An 11,572-nucleotide genomic window follows, 5' to 3' on the forward strand; every position below is an offset into this window, starting at 1 on the left:
TCTCCTGACCCTTATGGGGTACCAATTATGATTCCCATTTTACAGATAAGGAAACTGAGGCTCCAAGAGGCAGATACAATGAACTTGCCCAGCTTGTAGTGAGTTGGCAGGTAGGAGTGGTTTTAGAGACAGGTCACTTGACTCCAGAGCTCACGCAAGTTGGCCTTTTATCTCTTCTGTCAATGTATTTCTCCGGTGTTTGCATTTGGTGATGCCATCCAAAGTTTGAAGCTGAGCCCGTCAATAACTGAGGCTGGGCTACACTTCTTCAGGCTCCTGCCTCCTGTACTCCCTGCCATCGCCCATCCGTGATAGAACTGGTCCCTATTCCTAGGTCTAGATATGATTGAGGTTGTTTGTTGAATGGAAACATTTTGATTGGCAGGAAAGAGCACTGGACTGAGAGTCTTGTTCTGGGGAGGAACAGGGGCAGGCTAGGCCGGAGACAGGCTATAGGGCCTTGGGCAAGTCATGTGCCTTCCCAGGGTCTCATTTCCTCTGTAGAGTGAAGGAGGTTGAACTTGAAGGTCCCTGGCAGACCTGTTACCCTGTGAAAAAACAGTTTGGGTAACTCGACCAAAGTCACCCAACTCATTCGTGAAATTTCTGGGGTCAGGCCAGAGCTGTTGTCACCTGGCGACACCACTGCCTGGATAAAGAGGCGGATTGCTACTATACATGCTGCTGATAAACAGCACAGATTGAAAAGGAGGTGGCAGGCAAGATTTAAGGAAGGGAGTTCTCTTCTTACCTACCCAGAGAGAACAGTAGATTTCTTGTGTGGCTCTCAGGCCAATGTTCTGGGAGAGGTGGAATTCTTCCCCCCCCCACCCCAAGGCTTGGCCTCACAACAAGAAAAGGGAGGTGGCTTCATCTTTCGGTTCTGCTTCCTCCAGTCATGGCTGGCTGGGCCTTTGAGATAAGTCTGCTATGTTTGGGTTCCTGCTGGGTTATGTTTGGGCTCCCACTCAACCCATTATCAACAGGCAGCCACAGCCAGGGCCACATGTTGGACTGGAAATTTCCTTCCCTGTGATATCCACGGTCTATATGGAGACCCTCTAGAGGCGATGAGCGTTGTTAATGAGTCAAATGAAAAGAAGCAGCTGGAAGGTGTGTTGGTGAGTTGTGTGTGTGTTTTCTCATGGTTCTACCCTCTGCTGTCCTTCCCACTTCCTTGTGACCCAGGCAGGGGCAATCAGAAGGCGCCTCTGGCCTTCAGGATCAACTCCCTTGCCACCTCTTCTAAGAAGAGGTGATTCCTTTGAGCGCATAGCTGCATTTCATGTACAGGAGGTTGAATGGTGGCCCCCAGAATATAGGTCCTCATCAAATCCCTAGAACCAACCGATGTGACCTTATTTGGAAAAAGAGTTTTTGCTGGTATAATTAAGTTAAGCCTCTTGAAATAAGATCATCCTGGATTATTGTAGATGACTTAGGTAGATTTAAGTAGGCCTTAAATCCAAGGACAGGTGTCCTTTTAAGAGTTAGACAGAAGATTTGAGACATAAAGAGAAGACAATGGGACCATTGAGGCAGAGATGACAATGATTCGGCCACAGGGTCACAAATAGAGGGATGCTAACAGTCTCCGGAAGCTTCAAGAGGCAAGGAAAGACCCTCCCGTAGAGACTTTGGAGGGACCATGACTCAGCCAACACCTTGATTTTGGACTTCTGGTCCCCAGAACTGTGAGAGACGAAGGCTCTGTTGTTTTAAGCTCCTCAAGTTTTATGGTGCTTCTTACAGCAGCTGTAGGCAAGGCTCCCTCCATGGAATCAGGGACTGCTAGGGAAGGGCCAGGAACCCCGGAGCCACACAGATGAGGTTTCAGAGTGAGGAGCCAGTAACAGCTGTGCCGATCCTGGAGGCTACTTGGCTCCTCTGAACAACGGAGATGATAATGCTTATCTCCCAGGGTCAGTGTTTTGTTTTGTTTTTATTGCTTTATTGGGAGATAATTCACATACCAGACAATTAACCCATTTAAAGTGCACAGTTCAGGGGCACCTGGGTGGCTCAGTCAGTTAAGCATCAAACTCTTGAGGTTGGCGCAGGTCTCATGGCTGTGAGATCAAGCCCTGCATCAGGCTCTGCACTGGGCGTGGAGCCTCCTCGAGATTCTCTCCCCCTCCCCCCACACTCACATGTGCTCTCTTTCTCTCTCAAAAAAAAAATCTAAAAAATAAAATGCACAACTCAGTGATTTTTTTGTATATTCGCACAGTTGTGCAACCATCCCCACAGTCAGCTGAAGAACATTTTTGGCATTCCCTCAAAAGAAACCCCAATCCTAGGGTTAGTTGCTCCCCAATGTTCTCCACAACTCTTCCCTGACCGTAGCCAACCACTAATCTACTTATCTGTAAAGATTTGTAATGTAATCTGTAATGTATTCTGTACATTTCAGATAAATGGGATTATGCAATATATTGGTCGATGTGTCTGGCTTCTTTCACTTAGTATAATGTTTTCAAGTTTCATTCACGTTGTAGCATGTATCAGTACCTTATTCTTTTTTTACGGCTGAATGGTATTTCATTGTATGGATTTATCATCTTTTGTTTATTCATTCATTGACTGATATTTCGGTTGTTTCTATGTTTTGGCTACTATGAGTTATGCATTTACGAACTTTCATATACAAGTTTTTATTGGACATGTCCAGAATATTTGGAAGATTGAGTGAAGTAATATCTGAGGCATCTGATACGCCCTTCACCAAATGAAGAATCTTAGAATCTGCTTTAACAGATTAGGAATTTTCAATTTACATATTAGGAAACTGAGGCACAGAGAGGCACTGAGACCTGCTCAAGTTCACCCAAGGCAGTAAAGCATCACACTTAATTGCACATCCTTGCATCAGACTGCCCAGAACAAGTTCCCAGTTCACCTTGGACATGGTCATGTTATGTAAGTCACTTCACCTCTCTGAGCCTCGGTTTATTCACGTGGAAAATGAGGATAGTAATAGCACCTGCCTCATATGGTTGTTGATGTGAGAATGAAATGTGCTAGCCCGTGTGTCTGGCATATAGTAGGTGGTCTACAAATCTGAACTGTTACCACTCACGGCAGTGCCATATGTGGAGCCCAAGTCTCCTGGCTCCCAGGTATAAGATGTCTCGAATCTAGATTTCTCCAGCTCCATTCCCTGTATCAGGGGCATCTTCCCAGAGAGACTGTAAGTTCCTTGGAGGAAGGAAATAGAGCTTCCTCTCTCCACTGCCCTGAGCGTGTAAGAGGTGACGAATGAGCCCTTTTGCTCACTTTCTTTGGCCCTCCCGAAGTCTGGCCTTCACTGAGTGACCCAGCTAGGAACTATGTTAGGTTAACCATCTACATTTTCCCAACACGCCATGCGATGGCTGAACATGTCTTCTTTCAGGCAGTGGGCAGTGTGCCACCATGGAGTTGGGGCCTCTGGAAGGCGGCTACCTGGAGCTTCTCAACAGCAGTGCTGACCCCTTGCAGCTATACCACCTCTATGACCAGACGGACCTGGCTAGAGAGGAGTTTGAGCTCTGCTCAGGTGAGCTTTCCTCCCTGGGGCCCCTCCCAAGTCCGTCCTCGCCCCCCTCAGCCTGCAGTGGAGACAGTTAGCCGCCAGGGGACGTTCCGGCTGCTGAGCTCTGGTCAGCACCACGGACAGCTCCAGAAGCGCGGGCTCGCTCCACGCTCCCAAAGGGGACCTCTCCCAGCCCCCCTCCGCCCCTCCTCCGTTCCGACCAGCCCTCTTCCCAGATCTTTCCGGCTTCATCCAAGGGACTTTTCCCTCCAGAACCCGACATGGACACCATCAACTGCGAGCAGTTCAGCAGACTGTTGTGTGACATAGAAGGTGATGAAGAGACCAGGGAGGCTTATGCCAATATCGGTGAGGAAGCGTTCTGAACCCAGACAAAGGCCAGTTGAGGGGAAGAGTTCCTTTTTCTCTTTTGTTACCCTCCATTCACCACGAGCCACAACAGGCCTGTCCTTCATAAATCAAGGCAAGGCGGATGCAGAGCGAGGGCTAAAAACAGAGACTCCAGGGAAGAAGGGAGATGGAGAATCATAAGGGAAATCGACCCCTTTGCTAGTAACTATCAGACAGTCCAAATCTCACTTTTACATCCTCTGCCTCCATTTCTATACCTTTTTAAATGTTTATTTATTTTGAGAGAGAGAGAGCAGGGAAAGGGCAGAGGAAGAGACAAAGAGAATCCCGAGCAGGCTCTGCACTGCCAGCACAGAGCCCAAGGCAGGGCTCAAACCCATAAACTGTGAGATTATGACCTGAGCCGAAACCAAAAGTCAGATGCTTAACCAACTGAGCCACCCAGGTGCCCCTCTATTCCTTTTTATATTTCTTGCTCTTCTTTCCTTCCTTCCACAGTCCATACCAGGCATTCCTCCTTTTCTCCCCAGTTCCTAAACCAAACCACTTGTTACATGGGGGTACCTGTTACATGCTGCTCACTGTGTGTGTTATTGCTTTGAATCCTTACAACAAAGGAAGTAGATACTATTAGTGCCTTCATTTTACAAATGAGGAAACTGAAATTTAGAGAGGCAAAGCAATGCACCCAAGGCTGCAGGAGAGATAGTAATGGGCAGGTGTGAGATTTGAACCTCGGTCTTTCTCATCATAAGATCTTTGTTTTTAACCACAAAAAGGAAAGTGTCTAGGGTGGGGAGGTTCTCTAAGGCTTAAGCTGAGAGGCTGATTTGCAGCTTTAAAAAGAGCTACAGCTTCCTGATAAGGGCAGAACTCTTTGGAGAGAGGGGTTGCTGTTGTTTCTGTGTTTTGTTTTTGTTCCGTTTTTGTTTTTTTGTCTTGTTTTGTTTTGTTTTGTTTTAGAGGGGAGTAGGGTAACGTCTCCCTCCTCACCAGAATCACTACCGTCTCATACAGAGGCTTTGTTGAATTAGAAAAAGATGCCCCTTCTTCTGGAGGATGCAGCCTCCACTTGTCCTCTCCTGGGCACCTATATGCAGTGAACAAGCTGCACAACTGTTCTTAACAGCCCTTTTCCTGGCAACCCAAGAACCACATCACTGAGGAGGTCTGTGCTCAGCATGAATGTGGCCGGCCTCCCCCCAGTGAACAGTTAATCCAGTAGCACGCAAAGCAGAAAATGGAGAGAATAGTAGCTGTGCGTGTCTCAAAAATTACAGAACTGGGAAATCTGCCCACTTCCTTTCCTTCCTGGGAACTTACTTGAGGAAGCAGAAGTGTTGGGTGATGAGGGCATTCGTATTTCTTCACAACTGGAGGCAGTGATGAAGGATTTGAGCATTCTTTAAGATTTTGGGGCTTTTTCGCTTGGGAGCATCTACCCAGGAAGTTGAAGTGGCCAAAGCCAGTGGAAGCGGAAGGTTCACTCAAGCCTGTTCCTCAAGTCTGTGGGCTTTCTCTGTGCTTCTAGAAGGCCATGGCCTGCCCTGAGCATGCAGTCATTTAAGGCATCTTGGAATATGCCTGGAAGATGGCTTCCCTGTGTGCATAATGGGTAGAATAATCACATCTGCCTCATGGGATGGCTGAGGATTGGATGAGTCTCTTTGTGTCAGGTGTTTAAGAAAGGATTTTACAAAGAGGAAGTTAGGTACTCCCCACCACTGCCACCATCATCACCACCACTGTCATCATGGCCATTGCTGCTCTGATGCTGTTCCTCAGCTCAGAAGTCTTTTGTGGCTCTCCGTTGCTGATAAAATCAAGCTCCAACTTTCCCCAGCATGAGTCACCCATCTCTGAGTGTCCCAAACGCCTTCTCTCACTCCATCCCCACTCTCTGAAGCCCTCCGCTTTCCACCCCTCTGACTCTGCGCATCTTTCAAAGCTTGGATGCGGGAGCACTTCCTTCAGGAGCCCTCCCAGATTGACCCATGCCACTATACACCGTCTTTCTTCTGACCTCTCACCGTGATAACTGTCTCCCTATTGGCTCTAGGTCACGTACCCCTTCAATTCATTAATCACCATTTATTGAGTGCCTATGGTATGCTGGCTACCCGTGTTTATGCTTTAACTTGGAGGTACAGCCTCTAATCCCTGGGTTGAAGGCAGTATGTATTCTCATTACACAGATGAGGAAATGGAGTCCCAGAGAGGTTAAGTCATTGGTCGAAGTTTGCACAGCTAATAGGGCTATGGGAGATGGAGTTGAACTTAAAGCCCATGACAAATCTCCTATACTGCATTGTACTACTTTACAGCAATAGTTAAGTTTTCATGGGTGCATATCATCCCTCCGATTAGATTCCGAGCCCTGAAGGTTCAGTGTTCCTTCACTCATGTGATCATTCATTCAGCAAACACGGGTTGAGCTCCCTGTGTGCGCCCGGCCTGGAGGGTCACCGTTTCTTGGTGCCTGTCCCAAGGTCTGACAACACAAGGCACTGAGAGAACTCACTGACTGACTGCCCTTTTCCTGTCTTGGCAGCGGAACTGGATCAGTATGTGTTCCAGGACTCACAACGGGACGGCCTGAGCAAAGACATGTTCGGTAAGTTGGGGGATTCCCGGTTCAGCCTGCATTTCCTTCCTCCTCGGTCCTTGGGGGACATCGCAACACCTGACGGTCACCTCTTGAAGGGTGGTCAGATCCCACCCCAATATAGGGGCAATGAAGGAAGGCTCACTGTGGACATCTACTGACTGTATGTTGGTGTTCTGGGTTTTTCTCCAAAGTCGAGCATATAGGATTGGAAGAAATCATCAGCGAGAGTGTGGAGGCGCTGGAGGAGAAGACAAGTCAGAAAAGACGTGAGTAAGCCCCTCTCTGATCTGCCCTCAGCTTGCCTGCCCCTGGCCCTGCCTTAGCTCCAGAGCCTGCTGTGGCTCCCGGTTGCTGCCCTTGTTAAGTCCTGTGTGCTCTGCTGATTTTGGATGTTCCACACACAGCTCCCCTCATTGCTCCTTCCTGGTGACCCAGGGAGGAGGCAGACAGGCCAGGTGCTAAAGGCCATTCTCCAGGCGTGTCTCTGTCCCCAGCTATTTTGATTGCCATTTCCCAAAGGAGCTTTGAGCCTGGCTTGTCTTCCATCCTTAGTTGTCACCCTGTGTTTGAGGGAGGTGTCTTCAAATTTTCTGGAGTCAGCAAGAACTGGGTTTGAATCCTCAGTCTGCTGTTTATGGTCTGGGTGGCCTTGAACAAGTGCCTGCACCTCTCTGAGCCTCCTACTCAGTCTCCGGGCCTCCTTAACGTGCCCTCACCTGGCCGTCAACGTGGGTTTTTCAATGCAAATCAGATCATCTTGCTGTCTGCTAACCCTCCAATGGCTACACAATACATACACAAAGCCTATATAGTCTGGCCCTCCCACTTCTCCAAACTTCCCATGAGCCAGTACACTCCAGCCACACTGGCTTCCTTCCATTCCATAACGCACATACCCTTCCCGGCCTCAGGGCCTTTGAACTTGCTGTTCTATCTGGAATGCCCTTTCCCGAGATTCTTCCCATAGCAGGCTCCTTTGCATTCTTTAGGTCTCAGCTAACCTGTCACCTCCTCCTGGAGGCCCTCCTTGACCATTCTTCCACATAGATTACCTCACTCATTTTTTTACTTTGTGTCTCTCCAGCCCCTTAGTGCTTGCCACTATCTGGACTAATTTTATTTATTGCCTTTTGACTAGTTTCCTGCTGTAAGGACAGCGATCTTGTCTTCCTTACTCATTACTGCATCCCAAGAATCTAACATGGTGCCTGCTGTAGCCCGTCAATAAATGTCCACTGAATGCAAATATCTGTAAAGTGGGCATAACAGTTGATTACTTCCAATGTTCTAGACCATCTTTTGGACTTGTACCTATTTATTTTTGAACAGGTAGAGCAGGTGCATGCTATAAAAAGGCTATAAAAATTCAGAAGGTGCAAAGAATATTCAGTGAAAACAAATCTCCCTCCCACCCCTGTCCCCCAGCCCCTCAGTTTCCCTGCCTGAAACAAATATTTCCCCCAGCATTTTATTATGATCTTTTTCAACATACAGTAAAGGTGAAAGAAGCGTATGGCCCACAAGCACAGGCGTGCCATGAACATTCTACAGTTGATGTTTGGCTCTATTTCTCTTAACACATCTCTATCCATCTGTCCATCCTTTATCCACCCACTCATCCATTCATTTTATTCTGGGAGCATTTCAGAGTAAATTGCAGACACCAGTTTACTTCCCCATATGTCAGATAGCTTTCTTGTTCTTTTTTAGGGCTGCGTGGAATTTCACCGGGTGGGCAAACAATTTGTTTAATCAGCCCCTTGCTGAGGGACACACAGGGTTTTTCTCCCTGGGTGTGCTGGTACTTGATGCTTAACTCGCCCATTTCTAACATACTCCTGCAAAGTAGGGGTCCCCGCCCCCGTTTCACAGATGAGTGAGCAAAGGCTCACAGAGGCCACGTTTCAAAGACGTACAGCTAGGAAGGGACCCAAAGCAGCTGGTTTCTTGTTCTAAACTCACTCTCATCTTGTGTCCCATCTGTGGTTCGGTCTCTTCCAGTGCCTCACTTCCCTGGGCGCTTCAAGCTGGGGTTGGAGCGGGGGCCTGTGTGGCTCAGTCGACTGAGCATCTGACTCTTGATTTCGGCTCAGGTCATGATCCCAGAGTCATGGGATCGAGCTCTTTGTCGGGCTCTGTGTCGGGCATGGAGCCTGCTTGAGATTCTCCTTCTCTCTCTCTCTCTCTCTCTCTCTCTAAATGAAAGGTGGGGTTTGGACAAGGCCCTCTGGGCTGCTGGGGTTCACGAGCCCCTCAGCACTTGGACCATGCCTTCCTTGGGGCAGTTGACCATGATGTTCTCTCTGCAGCCTTCCCAGAGGAACTGCCTGTGGACTCGAAGCACAGGAAGCTAGGTGAGCAGCATAGGGGTGGGGCAGGGGTGGGGGTCGGGGTAAGGGTGGGGGCCCCAGGGAGATTTTGAGGCAGGAAAGTCAGGGCCTCTTCAGGTGCATGCAGAAGCTGGCAGTTGAAAGCCGAGGCTCAGAGAGGTGAAGTCACTTGTCCAAGACCACACAGCTAGTGAGAGGCAGGGTTGGGATTCAAACCAAGATCATGATTCCATAGCCCCTGCTCTGCCGTTTCAGGGCTGCTGGGAGATTCAGCTTCTCCTATAAAGCCTCTCCCCCAACACCCCTTCTTCTTAATTCTGAGTCAGAGCTGAGACCCTGCCCCCTGCCTTGCTCCACTGCCCCTTCAGGCCACACTTGTCTTTTTAGAGTAGAGTCACCTATGGTCAGCTGGTCGCCCAGTGCCCTGTGGCCCTCCTGAGAGCCCTGGTGAGCCTCTCCCCCAGGCTCACGCCTTCTCCCACCAGATGCTGCCTCCTCTTCCTCCACCTCCCCTCTCCTCCCACCCAGTTGTTATTGCAGAGGTGGGGAGACCAGCCCCTGAGTGGGGACAGAGTGAGCAAACAGCTCATCGTCCAACGGAGAAAGCCTGTCCCCTGCCTTCAGAAAGTTCTAATTCTGATAAGGGAGACGGAGACCCTGCCCAGGAGGAGTCCAGAGTGATGGAGAAGTGATCCCTGTCCTCAGAAATCTCCCAGTCTGATGGCAGAGACGGGGCTCCTACTTTCCAAGGCCCCCAATCTGACGGGGGAGACAGGAGCTCTGTCTATGAAGACCCCAGGATGAACGGGAAGTAGTCCCTGTGTTCCGAGAGCTCCCAGTCTGCTGGGGACAAGGGGGCGTGGGGCAGTCCCTGCCTTCTTGAGGGGTGTGCTTGATGCCTCCTCGGGTCCCCAGGGGCTTCAGTGACCGGCTGTGGAAGGTGGTTGTGTTCGTAGGCTCTGTCCTGCCTGTGGCTCTCCATGTTAGGAGGCTCTCGGGACCCAGCCACAGGGAGAAGGCTGGGAGGCGAGGGGTGCTGGGCACAGCGCGGTTGCCGACACACCAGCTTCACCCGGGGCTGGGAAGAGGACGGGAGCTTTCTCCAACGGCCAGGAGAGAGATCTCCTCTGCCTCTGCTGTCGTCCCCAGGAGGGCCCCTGCGGACACCCACGCAGATGCCACGCAGTCTCTAACAGGGTCCCCTTCCTCACAGCTGAGCCCCTCGCTGTGCCCGTGGTGACCGGCACTTTCCTGGTGGGCTCAGTGAGCGGCTCCTCTCCTCGGTCCTGCCTGTCACCGCCTGCTGTGTTCAACAAGGAGCCAGCATCCAGCCCGAACTGGCTGGGAGAAAACGTCCTGATGTCTGGTACGTTAGGGACTCGGAGGGGGCAGGCTTCCCCCGTCCCTGGGGGTGTCTGAAGAGTGGCTAAGGCAGGGGCCACCAGGGACGGGACTCCCCACCGCAGCAGTGGCTCCGGCTTCCATCGCAGCCAGTCCCATCCTCAGGGTCCCCGTCAGCTCAGCCCGTGCTGGAGAAAGTGCCCTGGAGGGAAACGCAGCCCTGGGAGCCATAGCAGGACTCCCCGCCAATTAGGGCATTCACCCCCCGGCCCTGCACAGGGCTGCGCATTGGCTGTGTCTTCGTTAGCTGTGAACCGAGTGCCTACTCTGTGCCCAGCCACTCTGCCAGGTGCCCAGGACACCATCGTGGGCAAGACAGACACAACTGCCACTCTGAGGGAGGTTGGAGCCCTTTAAGAAAGGGAGTCCAACGGTAATCAAATAAATAAACACAAAACGGGTGCTGTAGAGGACCCTGTCTCTTGCAGTGCCCCCCTCCAGTCCCTTGCTGAGCTGCCTGAGTCTTCCTGCCGGACACATCCAGATCGTCCCCACCCTGCCCCAGGGGCTCTGGCAAATCTCAGGGGCTGGGACAGGGGTGTCTGGTATGGTCATCTATCAAGGTGAGTGTTCAACACCTGCCCACCCCCCCCCCCCGCCGGCTACCTGACTACTCCCTGACCCCGTCCTCTCCAAACCCCAGGCATTTGGCAGCTGTAGGCTAGCACCTTCTCGTGACCGCCCCCCCAGAGCACCCTTCTCTGACCCCGTGTCCCACAGCTCAGAGAAGAGCAGGTTTCCCCAAAGCGGTCTGGGGGAGCGACCCACTCAGTGCCTCTAGCTTTCCAAGTGTCATTTCCCCCACTAAGTCTGAGTTTGGCTGTTTTTTTTTTTTTTCTTTTTCTTTTTAAATTAATGTTTACTTATTTTGAGAGTGAGAGAGCACGAGCAGGGGAAGGGCAGAGAGAGAGAAGGAAAGAGGGAATCCCAAGCAGGCTTCTTGCTGTCGGCACAGAGCCCAATGTGGGGCTCGAACTCACAGAACCGTGAGACCATGACCTGAGCTGAAACCAAGAGTCAGATGCTTAACCGACTGAACCATGTGGGCACCCCGGCTTTTTTCTTTTTATTAAGCTTTATTATATATTTTTAAAAAATTTTTTAACGTTTTATTTATTTCTAGGAGAGAGAGAGAGAGACAACATGAGCAGGGGAGGGTCAGAGAGAGAGAGGGAGCCACAGACTGAAACAGGCTCCAGGCTCCGAGCTGGCAGTCAGCACAGAGCCCGACGCGGGGCTCGAACCCACGAACCGCGAGATCATGACCTAAGCGAAAGTCGGACGCTTAACCGAATAAGCCACCCAGGCGCCCCAAGCTTTATTATATTTTATTTTTATTTTATTTTT

The 11,572-nt window shown here is 50.5% G+C and overlaps 1 protein-coding gene across 2 annotated transcripts in view; it reads left to right on the top strand.

The window, feature by feature from the left end:
- LOC120239841 (MHC class II transactivator-like) overlaps positions 1 to 11,572 on the top strand; it is a 38,449-nt gene that overhangs the window by 10,878 nt on the left and 15,999 nt on the right. For both annotated transcript variants that reach the window (XM_039244379.1, XM_039244380.1), the window contains exons 2-8: positions 3,395 to 3,538; positions 3,788 to 3,883; positions 6,438 to 6,500; positions 6,686 to 6,760; positions 8,804 to 8,848; positions 10,038 to 10,190; positions 10,654 to 10,788. In XM_039244379.1, the coding sequence (XP_039100310.1) occupies positions 3,395 to 3,538; positions 3,788 to 3,883; positions 6,438 to 6,500; positions 6,686 to 6,760; positions 8,804 to 8,848; positions 10,038 to 10,190; positions 10,654 to 10,788 (711 nt within the window). The remainder of the gene's footprint in view (positions 1 to 3,394; positions 3,539 to 3,787; positions 3,884 to 6,437; positions 6,501 to 6,685; positions 6,761 to 8,803; positions 8,849 to 10,037; positions 10,191 to 10,653; positions 10,789 to 11,572) is intronic.

The sequence above is a fragment of the Hyaena hyaena genome, unplaced genomic scaffold (assembly GCF_003009895.1).
Source record: "Hyaena hyaena isolate Hyena2069 unplaced genomic scaffold, ASM300989v1 scaffold_238, whole genome shotgun sequence".
In the NCBI taxonomy this organism is placed as follows: Eukaryota; Metazoa; Chordata; class Mammalia; order Carnivora; family Hyaenidae; genus Hyaena; species Hyaena hyaena.